The sequence below is a fragment of the Vespula vulgaris genome, chromosome 10 (genome assembly GCF_905475345.1).
Source record: "Vespula vulgaris chromosome 10, iyVesVulg1.1, whole genome shotgun sequence".
In the NCBI taxonomy this organism is placed as follows: domain Eukaryota; kingdom Metazoa; phylum Arthropoda; class Insecta; order Hymenoptera; family Vespidae; genus Vespula; species Vespula vulgaris.
Genome location: NC_066595.1, coordinates 6272700 through 6291999, shown reverse-complemented (window position 1 = coordinate 6291999; position 19300 = coordinate 6272700). Strand labels below are relative to the sequence as shown.

The 19300-nt window shown below is 28.3% G+C and overlaps 1 protein-coding gene across 3 annotated transcripts; it reads left to right on the top strand.

Annotated features, from left to right (window-relative positions):
• Positions 1-26: 26 nt before the first annotated feature.
• Positions 27-19062, top strand: LOC127067355 (acyl-CoA Delta-9 desaturase-like). 3 transcript variants are annotated; one of them, XM_051002183.1, is made up of 7 exons: positions 27-302; positions 9056-9231; positions 15595-15863; positions 16097-16227; positions 16843-17048; positions 17132-17314; positions 17508-19062. In XM_051002183.1, exons 3-7 carry the CDS (start codon positions 15608-15610, stop codon positions 17863-17865), a joined length of 1134 nt encoding a protein of 377 aa, XP_050858140.1. In that variant the 5' UTR covers positions 27-302; positions 9056-9231; positions 15595-15607; the 3' UTR covers positions 17866-19062. The 3 variants fall into 3 exon arrangements, with proteins under 3 accessions (XP_050858140.1, XP_050858141.1, XP_050858139.1); XM_051002184.1 differs by lacking the exon at positions 9056-9231; XM_051002182.1 differs by lacking the exons at positions 27-302; positions 9056-9231 and adding an exon at positions 10039-10347.
• Positions 19063-19300: the final 238 nt, after the last annotated feature.

Here is a 19300-nt window from a genome sequence, read left to right as displayed (position 1 = left end):
ATCGGATTGAGCACATAGGGAAGAGAGAAGGAGATAGAAAGTAAAACGGATAGGTAACGAACTCTAACAACCCTGAGAAAAGATATTACTATATTATTCGAAATAACGATTGAATTTCGTCGACGTGTCGGCTTGTAGAACGTTCTTTCGAAGATTTTTTCGGAGTATTCGAATGATATAGAAAAGCAAGAAGACAAGAAGAACGATTTTATTCATGATTCTTTGCAAAACGATCGGGAGTGTTCGTTCAAATCGACGAAAATTATTTTGGTGCGTGTATCGCATGTGGATCTCCTACAAGGGTAATTATTATCACAATATATATTCATTATGCTAAATTTCAGTACAAGAAAAAGTTAAGGCCGGTTAACGTGTATCTACTTATATGTGTTCTCTCTCTCTCTCTCTCTCTCTCTCTCTTTCTCTGCCTATCTCTGTCTTTCTCTCTCTCTTTTTGTCTCTATCTCTGTCTCTCTTTTTCTCTTTCTCTTTCTCTTTCTCTTTCTCTTTCTCTTTCTCTTTCTCTTTCTCCTTCTTCCTTTCTCAATCGTGCGTAGAATTAAAGCTGTTTACAATCCAATAAGATTACATCATAAATTTTCCTGATTACGATTCTCCGATAATTTTAACGTTTAAAGGTTCATTCAGAGAAAAATAAAAAGTGAAAACATAACAAAACTGTTTTCGTTTCCTTTTCCTCTTTTCTTTAAAAAACGTTTCTCTTTGCGTGAAAATTGTTTTGCAAAATTATCTTTATTTTATTTATTTATTTTTTTAAACGTAATATTTATAAGAAATATATTATATATTAATATTTTTTTTTTTTTACGAATCGATAATCATCATTTGTTTTTTATCTTTGATTTCTGGATCGTCAAGATTCGTAGAAAACTGTATTCAGAAAAATTTATGTCGTAAATCATTTTAAACATATTTCTCATCATGTTTTCATGTATGACTTTTTTTGGAATTTTGTAAAAAGTATATCCTACTTTGTAAAACTATAATCCTGAAAAGTATTGTGTTTGAAAAATACTGACGCTTGAAATCGATATAAACATTTTTGTTCGTTTTCTTTTTCTCTTTTTATATATAAAGATTATGATAAGATCATTTTGTGACAATCATCTTATCGTGTGTAATCATTTGATTTGTGTAATCACTGATATAATCGACGTATTGTTATATGTAATTAATTTACCATTTATAATGTCATGACAGATTTATCACATAATTATACTTATATAGTTAACTATATTACTTTGAGAGAAACGTATGTTAATTGCGTTTCATTTTACGTATAAGTAGGTATTTTTACCTACGTAAGAATTAACATAACAATATATTATTTTGAAGAAACTGTGGGTTTTGTTTGAAATTTAAAGATTTTACGTAACTTTTACACAATGTTTAAAACGTAAATTTATTTTGGATATAAATTATTCGATATGAAGAAATTTATAGTCCCGCACGTTTATTTTTTAATAACAAATTTTTTCATTCCTTTGTTCTTACATTGAATGTAACGATTACGTTTATCAAAAGTTTTCATATTTTAATACTTTTATAATTAGATAGTTTTAGACGTCTTCTTGTTATCTGTTATTTTTTTTTTTATATTTCTCATATTACTAATTGTTCATTCGTTTTTGGCCGAAAGTGATTTTTTGGTGAAAGCTTTGAGTGATCACAATGTGATTTTTTTAATTTTTTTTTTTTTGGGGTAATGATATCATGTAATATTATTACCTTTTTACTAATGTAATATTATTTCGTGCGTGCATGTGTGTGCGTGCGTGTTGTACCTCTCTCTCTCTCTCTCTCTCTCTCTCTCTATATATATATATATATATATATATATATATATATCGAGGATATCATTCGTACCTTAAAAAACTCGTCTCCTAAAAAAAAAAGAAAAAAAGAAATTCTTGTTTCTGATTTCTGGTTTTGAGATAACCAGTTTCAAATGTCCAAAAAAGATTTCTTTTTTTTCCGATTATCGATAGATAACCTTATTCACAATAATATCATTTTGAGATGGTAAAGATGCGTACACATTATGTCACTCGTGTCCGGTAGGAAATCATCCTCCCACGCATGCTAATTTGGGGATCGGGTCACTGTTAGCGCGTAGAATATTATGTCCCTACCATCTATTAAACTACCGCGTTATATCATTCCGAGATATCACGATAAGGATAACATTCAGCTATAGATGTATGTCCAACAATTGCATAGAATCTCATAAGATTTATTTTTGAGAGATTGTAATTCCAATCGGTATAGTTTCCTTATATAATGTATCAATCGAGAATTGATTTATAATTTTTGCAAAAATTTTTAAGAATTTTTTTCAAATAAATAATACACGGATATCTGTAATAATAATTACATTAAAAATATTTGTAACAATCACCGGCAAACAGATAGATTTGTTTCTCGTTAAAACGCATAAATATCGTTTGCGAAAAACAAGATCATTATCCAACTTGTCTGTATTACGAGGATCTATTAGCAACGTTAGAATAACAGAAAGATTTGGGAAGTATTTTGCGAGGATAAGTATCATTACGAACAATCAAGAGATACTTCGTCGTGGCATAGATGAACAGGGGCTACGTATAATTGATTGAAACTGAAACTTACATGAATCAAAACAAATGTTCTCTCTTTGCATTAATTTTCGTCTATCTACGTTGATCTATTCATTTGATTAAAAGTCATATATTTTCTTTTCAATCGAAAAATACTACTGTTTGAAGTTTCACACTGCATTATTAATATGAAATGATATATTGCGTTGACTTTCGTTGACTTTCATTAATTAATTAATTGCTCGCTCGTTCGACTCGATAGATAGAGAAAGAAATTAGCTACGAACGCTTTTAATGCATAGATATTTCTTTTTATTTCGAACTTAGCTCGAAGGGATAATATAAGATATAGAAATGCATGAGCATTATTAAGTAATACAAAGATTAAAAATAAACTGAATAAAGATTGTCCTTCAGTTTTGATCTTCCGTAATGATATTTATTCTTCAATGTTTATAGATACGATTTATTTTTTATATAATTTCGCACGCACGAAGCAAAACAAAATATGAGTTGCTTCGTTACGTAAACAATGAATATCAATGTACAAACATATTTCCCCAAGGAACCAATAACGAGGAACTTTTTATTGACATTCCATATGGCGATCAAATCAATATCAAATTAGTATTATCGGTACCAGTCTGAAAAAAATAATACCATATCGAATAATACCTAAGTCGTAGATATCAAAAATATTGATACTCGTTTGATACTTCTATGAAAGTATCGATAACCATTTGATACTTCTATGAAAATTTCAAGACGAGTGACTCTTTGTTCTTTATTATTAGTCTTTCGTTTCTTCTTTAGTTTAGTTTACAGAGTCGTTCTTTGTTTATTCATGTATCGATATATCAGTGGATAGGAGTACTTTTCGATTTGATATCGATTTAAGAAATCTATACTATGTCATTATCGAAAATAGATATCAAGTTCAATAAAAATTCAATATGTATCGTCAAAAGTAAAATTCTAATATGTATTGATGTTTCTCATTGAGTATTTCGGTATTACATACGTATACCTTAGTATAGTTTTGAAATTAATTGAATATCATATATAATATATCTTAAAAAAGTCTTCGAATTATCAACAACAGATGTTATCATAAAAATGTTATAAAAAAAAACATACGGACATAAATGGCAACGAAATAAATAGTTCCTCCATTGTCTTAAAAACGAATAGATAGCACACAATAGATAGCATGACGTGATTATAATCTTTCTCCAACAGATTTAAAACTATTAGTTTTTTTTATTTCCAAGAGATTTTTAAATATTTGAAATCACGTAACAGCATGTATGTATGACATAATATTAACGTATTTCTATTTTTATTAATGTTTCAGTATTTTATGAATATTTCATTTTATTTATTCCAATGCTATTATGCATCTCTTATTTATTTTTCTTTTTTTCTTTCTTTCTTTTTTTTTTTTGTTAATTATTCAAATCTTAAGCAAAAGATCATGAAATCTCCATAAAAAGCAATATAAAAACTTGAGGAAGTTTTAATATTCTCTTTTCGAAAAGATTTCTATACTATTCATATTGAAATTAGGTTACACGTGGTAGTCATTCGTTGACATTAATCAAATGTCTTTTGTTATTTTCTTAATTTTCATTCATACGTTTATCCTTTTTGTCGATTTTTTTTTTCTTTTAATAGATAACAATCATCGTTAAGCATTTAATAATTAATAATATTTCATTATCATTATCAATTTCGCTTGACACTTTAAGTTTTATTTATAACGATTATAAAATCTTTATAAAATACTTTATAGAAAAATTGACGAATCATTGACAAATTGCTCTCTAAATACATTCAACAAATCATAAGTTTATTTTTATTCGAGAATGCTTTGTAAATTATTATCAAATTGTCTCTCGTAGACATATTGTATGGAAATACATTCATTTCATTATTGGTTTTTAGGAAACATTTTTAAATATATATAAATGACGAAGAAAAAGAAATGAGTCATAGAGAGATAGGACATATAATATATATCGATTGAAATTTGATCGTGAAATGGGAACTAATTTTATATCTTTCCTGTTGAAATATGAGATAATCATGGCAATGTACTTTAATCCTTCGTTATTATTTAAAAGAATAAAATCTACATAGTCTTTCTTATGCAATATATATATATATTTGACACACATTTTTATACGACATACATATATAAATAAAAACAAAAAATTAACTTTAGATCTTTCATTCAAAGGATTAAGGTTACTAGGTAATAATTGATTGAACGTAAATCAGCTGTTGTGCGAACGAAAATAATTCCGACTAACGGGATATTTATGGCTACAGCTATTGCAATAGAGAAGTGTCAATGTAGACGCTATACAACTATTTTCAAAAGTAGAGCAGTTTTTTATTCAAATTTGTTAATATACCATGCTGTCAGGTCACACATAAGTCTTGGCCGGTGAAAAGAAACATTTCTTATACTGATAGGTACCGTTTAATAACCTTATTCCCCTTAAGATATCGAAACTCTCCAACCTCATTTTGTAAATTTCGAACGGTCCATTCTTCTTTTATAAACGTCTCTTTTAATAAGTGTCTCTTTTAATCTTCCTCTTTTTTCTGTCTTTCCATTTTAAATTCCTCGTTAGATTCATCATCCGATTTTTACCAATAGATATCTCAAATATCTTTACAATTTCCAAAATATTCTTATCCAAAGAGACTTGTTCTCCTTTCATAACCTCCTTTCAATATTTTTGAAGATATTTAAAATTATTTAAACTATTTTGCATATTTTAATTAACATTATAAAACTAAAAACATTGTAAAACTATAACAATTTTACAAATCAAAACTATTCATAAATGTTTTTGAAATTGCATAATTGCATTCGAAAATACTTTTGAGATATGATCGAAGAGAAAGAATCTCATTTACATCGTATTTTAATTTACAATATAATCGCTATATAAACTCGTTATATAATTAAATTCATGACGAATAGCGTTATAACACATATGTTTTAATTTTCGATATATTTCAAATGTTTAACTTAAGTGATAACCAGCGATTTTTTTCTTTCTTTCATGATCTAAATTTATTAACAGATGTGCAAATAGTTAGAATTCTATGACAATTCTGAAGAAAAAGAAAAGAAAAGAAAGAAAAAAGAACGAATTTTGACGATTTTTACCAATAAAGGAAAATTTCTAGTAAATTGTTTTGTCGATTGTACCATAGAAGTTACACGTATGATGCGTTAAGAATGGATAACAATTCGAGAATAATTTTAAAATGTTTAAACGGAGCGAATAATGTCAAAAATGAAAACAAAAAAATACTTTTAATATTCCATCCTTCGATCGAAATGTTACGAAATGGAAATATAATTTCAGTTCGATTATGATTAAATTTTCGATCTACATATTTATTTGTTATTGTCAAAAAAAATAAAAAATAAAAAAATAAAGCGGGGAATAACTAATAAAACGGAGAGGAAAATCCTTGAAGAAATCGCGCTAAGTCCGAGCTCGAACTAACAAAAATTCAATATTGCCCTATGTAATAGAAGTTTATGCATGGTAAATGTTTGACAAGAGAGATACGTGTGACACCTAAGATGAAGAAGAAAAAAGGAAGGTAGGGTCTCCTATATTTCGACACATCCTAGTGATTTTTCTCGACTATATTTATCGCATATTACTTTTCTCATTGGAGAGTTGGTCAGGTTTGGGAGATAAACCTTGAGGTATTCTTTTCTTTTTTCTTTTTTTCTTTCATCTTTTTTTTCGCGATACATTCTTGTCCTCCTTTACTCTCTTCTTCTTAGAAACGTTCACGAGTGAAATGAAAAATAAAAATATATAGTTAGAGAATGAATAGTATTAACATTATATTTATATCGTATTATTCATGTTAAACGAGATATCCTATTTTGCTATAGAATATTTATTAACTCAATATTTATTATATACACATATACACACACATATATATAATAAATAATTTATATATATATAATAAATTGATTTAATTTTAATTTAATTAATTTATTTATTTATATATAATCAATATACTTCTGGTAATAACATTTTGATGTCGATATAAAGTGGAACATTAGCAGCATGCTCATAAATTCTTCGCTGATCAAAATGGCGATAACTTCTCGTTCGCTCGCATTTTTTCATCTCTAAATCATCCCACCTCATTTTGTGATTCGTTCGAATGTCGTCGACCCCTTTGTTTCTATGTCGAAAAGTGTGTTATCCGAACGGTTTATCTCGAAGCAATGATGTCGTAAAACGTAACATCCATCTAACGGAGAAGTTATATTTACCTCTTTGTGACTGTCAGTGTAAATAAGAAAAGCAAAAACGAAAGCAATGCGTTTTAACGAACTATAGCTTTTTGTAGGTCATAGTTTTTTTTTGCGATTTTCGTTTCTAGTAGATTTTAATGACGGCAATAAATTCTTTCTGGATATTTCGGTTCTTTCAATACTTCTTCATAACAGAAATATCTAAAAATTTTTTTCTTCGGAATTTAAAACCAATTTATTTTATAGTAAAGAGGTCATGAATTATTTATTACGTATATATAAATAATAAGGAAAATCATAACAATCGCAATGTATATCAAAAGCATATGTATTTATTCCAGATCATTTCAAATACCGTGAGACTTCCTTTCATTGTAAAACTTTTGTAAAAATAAAGACAAAACTTAATAGCGTCATTGTTAGCATAATTACGATGCTTGCGCAAATATTTGCGTTAACTATGATAATGAATTATTCATAATATAAATTAAATATATTTGAATTTCTCAATCACATATATGATTGTTAGAATACTTTTCATTAAACAGAATATTGTAATTGTTTTTCATTGAACTCTTACATATTTTCTGTATTCTGTTTAATTTTTCCAATTTTTACATTGTTATAATAATTATCTAACACGATCGAATTTATATTTTTAAATGAGATCTATATATTTCTTTTTATCATAGCCAAAATCGAAAGGTTTTAAAAATATCATTAATTTGTATCTTTTGCACAAATCACTATCGGGATAATATTAAAATTCGAAGTAAATATGTTTTAAATCTTACTTTAAATTACTGAATCCTTACTGAAACAACTTCTAAATCACTGAAACAATTGAGACATTTTCCATCTATTTTTCAAAAGTCATTATTTCTTATTGGATAATTCTTCAGGTTGATGTTATTAGATCAAAGGAAAATATAAAAAACGTGATCAAACGTGACAACAAAATTTGACGAAACGAACTAAAAAAATTTTTCCTCCAACATATATGCTTCAATTCGGACAAAATACTCATTCAAGTTGTATAATTTTGTTTATAGAGATTATTTCTGTTTCAACTGAAAACTGTTTTACTTAAAAATACAGAATAAATGTTATTCCATATTTTTAACACAGATATAAATGCTTCATTAAAAAATTTTAAGAAAAATTAAATTCTTGTTATTAATATAGTACTTCGTAACGATGATCTGTTGTGTTTCATATTACTGTTCCATTTCAAAACGTTCGTCATTTACATTGCATTTGAATAGCCATTGAAAAGCTCTTTCTTCGATATTGCGTGGTGATTGTTGTAACCACATATTATTATTATGGATATTAAAAGTATCTTATTTTGTAAATGTAGTTTCATTGATCCATAGTATTAATAATGGAAAATTATTATTTTCTTCGATTGAACACACATGAAATTCATGAGATTATAGTTGCTATTATTTTCTTTTCTTTCAATATTTACTGCTGATAAATATGGTAAATATAATACCGTATTAATAATATTAACATGGTCATTTTATGCTATCATTTAATTTAATTCTTGTTATAATGTTTTAATAAAGCATTTATAAGATTATCTAATCGTCTAAGACTATCTAATCTATCAAAGATTATCTAATCGTAAAACGTACCGGTACAATACAATGTAAAAAAGTATTATTTTAACGTGATTTATTTGAAGAATAATAAATATTGAAGAATATATAAATGAATTCTATTAAATGATTATGCTTGTGAATATCACTTCAAGATGTATAGATTGTATTCAATTTTATATCATATGACATCTTATATTATATTAATATATTCGTTAATTAGGATTAGCATAGTTATTTATTAACGCATGGTTGCTATATTCCACTAGTGATTTCAAAACTTTATGCTTATAATGTTATGAATTATGCTAAATCATAATCTCTAAATGCAACTGATGATTTATAATATCATATTTTGTTATGAGTAAAGTGTACGTTCGATCCATGATAAAACACACGATCAATTTGCTCTAAGATATTTAATTGGTACATACTGAAGTATATTCTAGTACTCTGATTGTCCATATTATTGCAATTATTTTTTACCAAACAAAATAACTTTTAATTAGACTTATTTAAAATCCTTGCATCTTGAATGTCTTCAGGAATCATATCACGATCATCTCAACTCCAAACAACATCATTGTGTGTGTGCTCGTGTTGATCTTCGATAAGTTGATACTTCGTGCCATCTCCTCTTCGAGCTGCTTGCATCTGAATCAAAAGGGAGAGATTCCCTTGATATCATAGATACAGCCGAGTTTAGCGAAGTTGTAACAGGGTAGGTATTGATTTTATACGAAATCGAAAATATACTATCGAAAGTAACTACACCCAAAGAATAAATTTAGTTAGATATAAATTAAAGTAATTTTTAGGCTGGCACGTTTATCTATTAGTAGCAAGTTTTCTCGTAGCTTTGTCATGTTATTACTATTTTATTTTTATACGTGTTATTATATGTATATCTGTATATGTGTGTGTCCGTGTAAGTAGATGCAAAAAAGACTCCAATGGAGTTCGAGAAGAATATCAACGTTATTATGTTTTAATAAGATTCTCTTATTGCTGTAAAAATAATTGTTTCTTAACGTATACAATAAATATAAGTAAACAGTTGTCATAAAACAAGTCATACATTAATATGAATTGTTTACATGCCAAAACACTCTTATTTTATTTGAATTCGAACTTTTTATAGTTGGACTTTTATTCTATCAAAAATTACGACAGTGTCAATCAATATCGTTTAATCAAAATCAATCAAAATCATTTAACAAAGATTTGATAAAGCAATGATATACATATCTCTATTAAACAATAAGCCAATAATGATACGTTTTTCTTTATTATAGATAGTCTTGTAATGATAATTTTAGCTTCAGTGTTCTTTTAACTCGCTTTTGAATCTTTCTTTTTTTCCTTTTTTTTTCTTTTTTTTTTCATGTCCGCCATCGAAGTCACTCATAATTCGAAAAGGAGATGGTGAACAGCCTTTTACTCTTCCCCTCGTAAACTTCGTAGTCGTTACAGTGGTAGTGGTTTAGTCTAGCGGCCAATGCTGATAAGTAGGACGTACTTTCCTGCACGTCGGTATTTTGTAGCAAGCTCGCCTTCGACTCAGATCACTTGGTGTTTGCCATTAAGAATCATACGTACTGATCGGTCGTATTGGGTGAATCTGCTCTCTTGCTTTTTCATTTGTCCCTCTTATTTCTCTCCAATCGTTCGTTATTATTTCATTATTCAGATTATTATTAAACGAAGCTCATTTTCGCGAGTTCGTTATTTAAAAATTTGAGTTTGTATATTGAAAATAACAATAATCTGTCAATTCTGTATTCCTTATCATCCGAGAGTCCCAAAGACTTCGAACTTGGATCATCGATATTTCTTTGTAAGTGTTTCATCATTTTATATTTTTTATTTGATCTATTTATTTTCATCATTAACAAGTGGCAGTTCCGACCACGTGATTCGTTTAAATATTTTTATAGTTATTGATTAACGCGACAATGTACGTACTAACTTGTATTATGAGAAGTAGTAAAATTATGATTTTCTTAGACGATTGTGTTTATCGAGCTGTCAGTCACACTTGATTCCCAAAAATCACATTTACACGACAAGTTTCATTTACACGAAGTTAATTATATTGTTTCTATAGCTGTAGAAATTTATATATGTCCTTTAATTCTTTTCTTTTTCCTCTCTTCCATTCGTATGTGTACTATACTGTTAATGGTGTAAAATTTATACATTCTTTATAATTATTTGGTATTATTTACATCAAGACATATATCATATTTCCAATCATCTTCTTATTTCGTATTTTAATAATCAGCATATATGATAATAAAATTAAATGCGTTTTACTCTTAAAAGTTTTTGAAAGAAAATTTGTTTGATAAAAAGTCAAATAACATAAGAATTTATTTAGAAGAATATATTCCAACTTAAATTGATATTTTGTCTTAAAATATCGAATGAGAGTCGTAGAATCTAAAATAATAATCTTTTATCATTTTACCTTAGCTTATGTTTAAGTGAAGTTGATTACAATCGTTATAGAAAATATGCAATTGTCGTATAAAACAAAGAATATTTTCACACAGGTATATATCAAATATTATTGAAATTATAATTATAACATGTGTGTTATTTTCAAAAGCATATAATAATGAACAATACAATCAAAAAATTAATCAATAAAAGTTTGCACTGAAAATAAAAAAAGAAATGGAATAACTTGGTGTAATGCAAGCCGTGTAAAGTTGTTTCACTAGTATTAAAGTGTTTTGAAATATAGCATATAATTTAGAATCATTAATGAATATTAGAAGCGAGTTTTATACCAAAAGTAGGCCACTCGAACTATGTTTTTTTAATAGAAAATTAAGTATAATTATTTTAATATGTTCTTTCGTTTTTAATATGAAACATTATTTTATCTTTCGTTATTATATTTTTGTCTTGTTGCATTATATCATATTATAAAATTTATATATAAAAATATTTATATATTCATTAAAAAGTAAACTAGATTGTTTGGTTCTGTTATTTATACACAAATATTGAACTATCGGATTTAAGAAGAAAATCACAAAGAACGTACTCATTCAAGAATCTTTCCCGATGTTTTTCTCGTTCGGTGCCTTCATACGCCTGATAATCCTTCCGCTCGACACACTTTCTTACTCGTGCGATTCTGTTTACTAGAGTGAAATTAAATACTTGAAAGAATCACAGAATTTCGCTTGAAACGTGTAAACAACAAGTGTTAATACTTTTTCTAGGAAAATAACATTGAAAGATATTCTTTAAATTTATTCAATTTAATCAACTTATTTGTGTAAAATTTTTATAAGTTTTCGTTTTTGAAAGCATTTATTATTCGATAGCAAAAGTTATTTCAATAGTAGAATAATAACATAAGGATATTTAAAATATAATAACGAAAGGAAATTCATTATTGAACAATCTTCAAAATGTTCCAATGCATCTTTTTTTTCACGTTTCGAAAATGCCGATGATTCATATGATCGTCGAAAAAAGCTTTTACTATCCGTCAGCTTCTATTCGATGTTTAGATGAAATCATTAAAAGACATACTTCGCTAGATGAGTTACGTGGTACGAAGTATATATATACATTTGGATATGTGTGTGTTTCCAATTTCGAGTAATTGCACTTGCACCATGGAATTGTGCAACGATCGCGAAAGGACACGTTTGCGAAGTATGAGAAATCGTTGCGAATCTGCAAAGTTGAGTATCTTAAACGGCATCGTAACGTGATTCATTAACTCCGATATAATGAGAATCGAAAATGCCGTTTATCAAACATCAAAAAATGATCGTATTATTTGGATAACTCTGACATGTTTGATTTCTTTTTTGGTCTGATTGCGTGCCAACTACTATGTGAAGTTCCTTACAAGGAAATCGACAATTAGGTCACTTTCATCTGTACCCACGCTCTTCAAATCCTTGTTCATTGCGTGCGTCCACTTTCCGAAGAAGCATCCCGTTCGTCTCAATACTTCATCGACGTATGACCTCCTTATAAATACGTTTTACAAATCTCGAATGACTACAATCAAAATTTCGGCTAAATTGAACATAGTTAATAATAAGATAGAAATGCAATAGGTCGTTACGTTGCAATTTATTTAAATTTCCCCGTTCGATCTCAACGTGAAAAAATATAGAAAAAAGAAAGAGGAGAAATATCTATATATAGGTCTACTTTCGATTAACATATAATTAACCTAATTCCGATAAACAGACTTGTCAAGAATTCAAATTAAAAAATAAAAATAGCACAAATCATGATAAAAATGCGATCAATCAGAAAGTGTTGGTATATTTATAATGGAGCAGCTCTGATACTATGTAGTACTACGATACTATGTAGTAACAAGTCGGTGATTGGCAATGACCTCAACAGCGCCATTGGCCTCCTTTCTGGAGAACCCGTTTGCGTCTCTTGAAACTTCACTTCTTTTACTTCCTTCTTCCTTTCCCGCTCCACTCTTTTACCACCATCAGAATCTTCTCCCTCTCTGTCTGTTCCTTCAGCTCGCTTTCTTTTATCCTCTTTCTCCATCCTCCATCGATATACCGTTGCATTTTGGTACATACGTCAATTGAAGCACTTTTACTACTAACACAGAATGGAGAAGATCACGTTACTCACCTTCTATCTAGTCACGCAAACAGCATCTATCTATTCCTTTTTCTAAACGTAGTTACAATTTCCTATATAAAAATCATTACTCCATGTTTATTTGCTATTTCTGTTATATTAATATCTTCTTGTTGGTTTCCTCAAAAATATATCAATGAATAACAATATCATTTAATATTGATAAATAAACCTAAAGAACCTTTCGGCGAATGTTTCGCCGATGATATTGAATATTTTTATTTGATAAGTTCGAATTTATTTAAATGATTAAATTAAGTTCAAATTTAATTAAGTAATTTAAGTAAATTCTATACATTTATGTATATATGTCGAGCCAATTGAGATATATGTATATATACATAATAATTGTTTCGTAAAGTGATTAAATTTGATAACTTATAAGAAATTTTTGTCATTTTTTTAATAATACAAGGATACCATATGAACTAGCCTGATGTTTTGATATTACTATACCTTGGCAATGGATGTCTATCAACGTAATCAACTCGGTATCGTTTATTTAAGTATACTTATCGATAATTTGTCAAACGTAATACTTGAGTTTTCATTAGTCACATTACATCCATTTTTTAAATATTCATTCGATTAGGAATCACCTTTGAACATATCTATCATTTCATTCTAATTTCTCTGTTATAACAAAATAATTTATCTTATCTACTAGAAAATAGTCATTAACTTTAAAGATTCAACAAAAACATTTTCTAAAATTACTAAGTGATCTAAATTAAACTTCATACGTATTGTTGTAAATACAACGTTTAAAAGTTTCAAAATACGTTTCAAAAGTTCTTCCTATAGTGATAGAAAAACCCAAATAAGCTTATTGGATTTATCAGAAAGATCTATATTCTTTTTTTATTTTTTGCTCTCCTCTTGTCTTTTTCTCGTTTGTCTGTCGTTACTATTAATATTAAAAATCATTTCTTTTATTTTTCGAAATATCTTTTTTAGCGAAAGTAGATTCGAGTTGAAGCAATGTCAATCGTCAGGATTACGAGTTTCTGATTATCCGCGATAATCATTAACGATGAAGAAAGATCTTCGTGAAATAACTTGTACGTTGGCTTGGCTAGAACTATCCGTTATTTCACCGTAATAGAGTTTTAATACGCGTGGAAAATGATATATGATAATGACATACAGTTAACTGTGTGAAAAAATGCGTTCAAATCGATGATATATATTTTAAAGGATTTCCAATAGAAAGGATGGTAGACACGAGGTCGGCAAGTACCGAAGTCAAAAGTTTATTTCATCCTTGCGTAAATTAAAAAGAAAAAAAAAAAGAACAAATAATGACTCGTCGTATTTATATATACCAAACGAAAGGTTAGAACTTTTTCTTTCTTCTTCTTTTTATTTTTCTATGTAGTCATAAAGAATTGTTTAAACTTCACATAAACTTTCTTTATTTAACGGAATATCACATTGTCAACGTACATATACAAATGTACATATATATCTATATATATACGCGTATACTTCTATACATATATACATACTTACGTGTGTGTGTGTGTGTGTATGTATGCGTGCACGTATATTCAATATAAATATACGCATGCATTTTAATAGTAATTTCCTACGGTTGAGTACGTTCCTTTACTTAACTCAATATCGTTGAAAAATTTTATCCCATTGATCTCGAAACAGCTTACCGTTGTTGATTTTTCTTGAAATCAAATATTTCTTTACTATTTATACTATTGCATGGTCATGAATCTAATAAAACATTCTATGAATATATATATATATACATATATATATAGGTATACAAAGATAATTTACATCGATATTGATAATATACGTCCATAGAAAGTTTGTAAATTTGTTGGAGAACATATATGAATAAGAATGTAACGGATTCTTAGTCGAAATCGATTTGTTATTTCAAAAATGGAACCATTAGTAGTCTATTTTTTAAAATAACATTCTTACTTCAAAGCTTTCCATCGAAGAAGATTTATTAGAAGAGAAATACGAACGGGTTATCATAAACGGATTCACAATTGGTAAAGCCATCGAAAGCACTCACGTGTTAATATTATCTCTCCTTGACAATGAAAGCTGCTTTCACACATTGTAAAAAAATATGCTGTTAACTGCTGATGTTATTTGAGAATGGGCTTTCTTTACTCAGCTTGTTTAAATAAACGGATTTTAAAGATTAAAACGTTGTTGCATCTACTGATTCTAATTGCGTTTACTGATTTTTATTTCTTTTAGATCATTACGTTTTCTTTCTGTTTCTTTTCTTATTTTTTTGTTTTGTTTTTAACGAGTAGTATCTTAACATTATAAAAACTAATTAATGCTGAGTGATATCCGTTGAAAAATTTATAAAATCGATATTATATCATAATTATATGAAAAAAACGTTCTAATACAGTTTAAAGATCACGAGAAATTTACAATGTTATTGTTTTTTCAGAACATCCGTCATCATGGCGCCAAACCTGTTCGGAACTTCGGCATCTTTATTCTTGGAAGCGTCCCAGCAGAATCTCATTCAGGAAAAATCAACAACAGAAAAAACAAACACGCCGAAGTTGGACACGCAGAAATCGCTAAGATCGAAATCAAAATATAAGTGGAACATTGTATGGAGAAACGTGATAGCATTTCTCTATCTTCACATCAGCGCTGTTTACGGACTCTATTTGTGCTTCACCGGTGCAAAATTATGCACGGTCATATACAGTAAGTCGTTTAATATCGATTTTTCTTTACTAACACGTTTTGCTATTCAATCGTTTCGTTATTATCAATCCCATAATGATATTATAGATATAATAATAAATTCTTAATTTGTTATCCTGAATGACTATTCATTACGATTTTTATTTATTATCGAATATCAAAGATGTAAACTATATTAAAAAATAAGCAATGTTTTTCATCGTTTTGAGGATATTCCATTCTTTCTTTTTCAGCGTTTGTCATAGGTTTTATTGCAGCCTTTGGTGTTACAGCCGGTGCACATAGATTATGGGCTCATAAATCCTACAAAGCGAAATGGCCTATGAGAGTAATTCTAATGATTTGTCAAACGATAGCCTTCCAAGTAAGTATATTTTATTCGTACGTATAAACACAGGATATAATAATGAAAAATTCGTTCGTTTTATTCTAATCCCGCAAGAAACATTTTAATCATTAATATTTTTAATTTAGTACATTCTTACGATAAAGAAATCGTGGAGCAGTTAACGCTTGAAAAAATATTTTTAGTCTTCCATATATTTAACTCTGGATTTCGAAGTGTAAAATAAAAATATCAGTTTCCTAAACAATTAATAAGGGTCGCAGAAAAATAAGGAATATCGTCCGAGAGAAGGAAAGAAATTGTGAAAGGATTCGACAATTGGAATTTAATGAAATACAATTTTTCTCCGCGATCAGGATTACGAACAATCTATAATATTGAATGACGAAATAAACAAATAATTGTTATTAACTGTTAAGTTATAGTAAAATTAAAATTATAGAAATTGTAATATTATAAAATTATAAAATACTTTATTAAAATCAATTATCTTATTGATTTATATAATGAAAAATTTGTTTAAATAGAATTTGATGAAATTATTATTTATAGCATTTAAATTGATAAAGAATGATACACGCGTGTACGTGTTGCGAAAAGACAAATAAGTAAATAGAATTGTTAATATTACAGAATCACATTTACGAATGGGTAAGAGATCATAGAGTCCATCACAAATTCACTGACACTGATGCCGATCCTCATAATGCTCAGAGAGGTTTTTTCTTTTCGCACATTGGCTGGCTGATGTTAAAAAAACATCCTGATGTTATCAAAAAAGGTGCTATGATCGATATGAGCGATCTCGAGAAAGATCCAGTGGTTGTTTGGCAACGAAGGTAAATATTAATAGTTGAATATTTTTGAATTTTTGTCGTTTTTATTAGGACCTTAATATATCTTTTTATTTTTATTTTTCTAGACTCTATATCGTCCTTATGCCACTCTTCTGTTTCATCATTCCCACGTGGATACCATGGCATTTTTGGGGAGAACGACCGATGTATGCTTGGTACCTAACTCTTTTCAGATATACCCTATCCTTGAACCTAACTTGGCTCGTAAATTCTGCTGCTCATATATGGGGTATGAAACCGTTTGACAGGTATGTAGCAATTTTTTTTTCTTTTCTAATATCACTTGAACCAGTAATATAAAGAATGAAAAATTATTGAATTGATAAAAAAAAAGAAGTATTAATAAAATAGATTAGGATTGTAAATATGTATGTATATATATATATATGTATATATGTAATCACTAAAAGAATAATTTTTATCATTATTTTCTTCTTCCAGTTCAATTTCTCCAACCGACAGTTATTCAGTTGGTATAGCTGCAATCGGTGAAGGTTGGCATAATTACCATCATGTCTTTCCATGGGATTACAAAGCCGCAGAGTTGGGCAACTATAAAGTGAATTTCACGACGGCTATCATCGACGGCTTCGCGAAACTTGGTTGGGCCTACGATCTCAAGACTGCTTCTGTTGAAATGATTCAAAAACGAGCAGCTCGAACGGGAGATGGCTCAAGATACAAACTTATCGAAGATCAACACGAACACACGCATAATGATGCTGTTTGGGGTTGGGACGATAGTGATATGATCCCTGAAGACATTCAAGAAACAAGGATATTAAATAAGTCTGATTAAAGTCTTTCATTATTATTTGGAGGATTTTTACGTTCTCGTTGAAGGATTATTACCAAAAAAAAAAAAAGGAAATGGCATGGAAATGAAAAAAAAAACTTGTAACAGAACGGTCGATTTTCAAGTTTATTAATGTAATATTGTTTACGTACTAGCATAATTAGGTTTATTGTTTCATTTTCGATCATTTATTTCGAATACCATATATATTACTTATCATAGTTTTAGCGTTGAATTTTTGGATATATGGAAAAAAGGGTAACACATGAAGTAATAGTGAATTAACATCGTCAATTAAAAATCTGGAATACATAGCGACGGTGATATCAGAACTATTTTTTACATTTGCTTTCTAATTCCCATAAATCGCATATAGGTAGATCGTAGTTCTCCTATGATTCCGTAGATTATATTTTTGATAGGATTTTTGCCGAATGACCTTTTACCTTTGGAAAAATTAACCAAATGACTATTTGAGAAAAGGGAAAAAACAATTTTTTTTTAATCGACCTAACTTTCAGAAATTGGATTGATTTGCTCTACGAAGGTTTCTCAAATAAATAATATTCGCGATTGCAGTAAGCAATTTTATAAAATATGTCATTTCAAGTTTCATATTGTCTTCCGAACACGTTATCTTAAGAGAATTCTCGAGAATCAATTCTCTTTTTGGATAAAAAATTTATTCATATAACACAAAAAATGTTACTCCACGTGTTATACTGAAGTTTACTGTACATACGTCGAACTCGATGATGATCGTTTTCGAAAAAAATTTTAACAATTCATTAATAATCCGATATCGATGTTTTGCCTTAAAACATTTACTTATATGTAGACAAATATTGTTAATTAACTGAAGTTTCGGTATCTAGTTAAAAATTGTTCGTTCGGAATTATTGCATACTCACGCAATATAAATTTTTGCGAGATAGCTATCTACCTTGTAAGTATAGTAGCGGCATACCATTATGCGATATGAATACATTATTTATAATAGGCTACTTTTTGTCCTATAGAATTATACTAAATTTAACGAAATTCGTAGAAAAAACAGCGTAATTATGATCGAAATGGCTGTTAGAATTACAAAAGGATGTGTTTATTTTGTTTCTTTTCTATGTAACATATGTTTCCTAAAATGATACAATAATAAGGATTGATATGATACTTTCAAATAAATTATTTTATTCGGATGCATATTTGTGCGCTATTTATGTTATTTGAATATGTAAGTGCCTAATTTTCGCTTATTTGACTTTTCGATCATATTTTAATGGCAAATAGTCGCATTTAGAACAATGTCGAGTCTATTATTTTATTCATTTTAAGCTAAACGAATTTGAATGTAAATAGCACTTAAAATTAAGAAAGAATATCGTCATAATCTTCTCTTTCATATTGAATTATATTACTCGGACATTCGCTTGAAATATGT

What these genes read in the sequence shown, in the direction of transcription:
- LOC127067355 (XM_051002184.1), top strand. Translation starts at nt 15,608, where the DNA reads ATGGCGCCAAACCTGTTCGGAACTTCGGCATCTTTATTCTTGGAAGCG. An exon ending in ATTATGCACGGTCATATACA is followed by an intron (nt 15,864 to 16,096) that starts GTAAGTCGTTTA and finishes TTTCTTTTTCAG; the next exon opens with CGTTTGTCATAGGTTTTATT. An exon ending in GGTATGAAACCGTTTGACAG is followed by an intron (nt 17,315 to 17,507) that starts GTATGTAGCAAT and finishes TTCTTCTTCCAG; the next exon opens with TTCAATTTCTCCAACCGACA.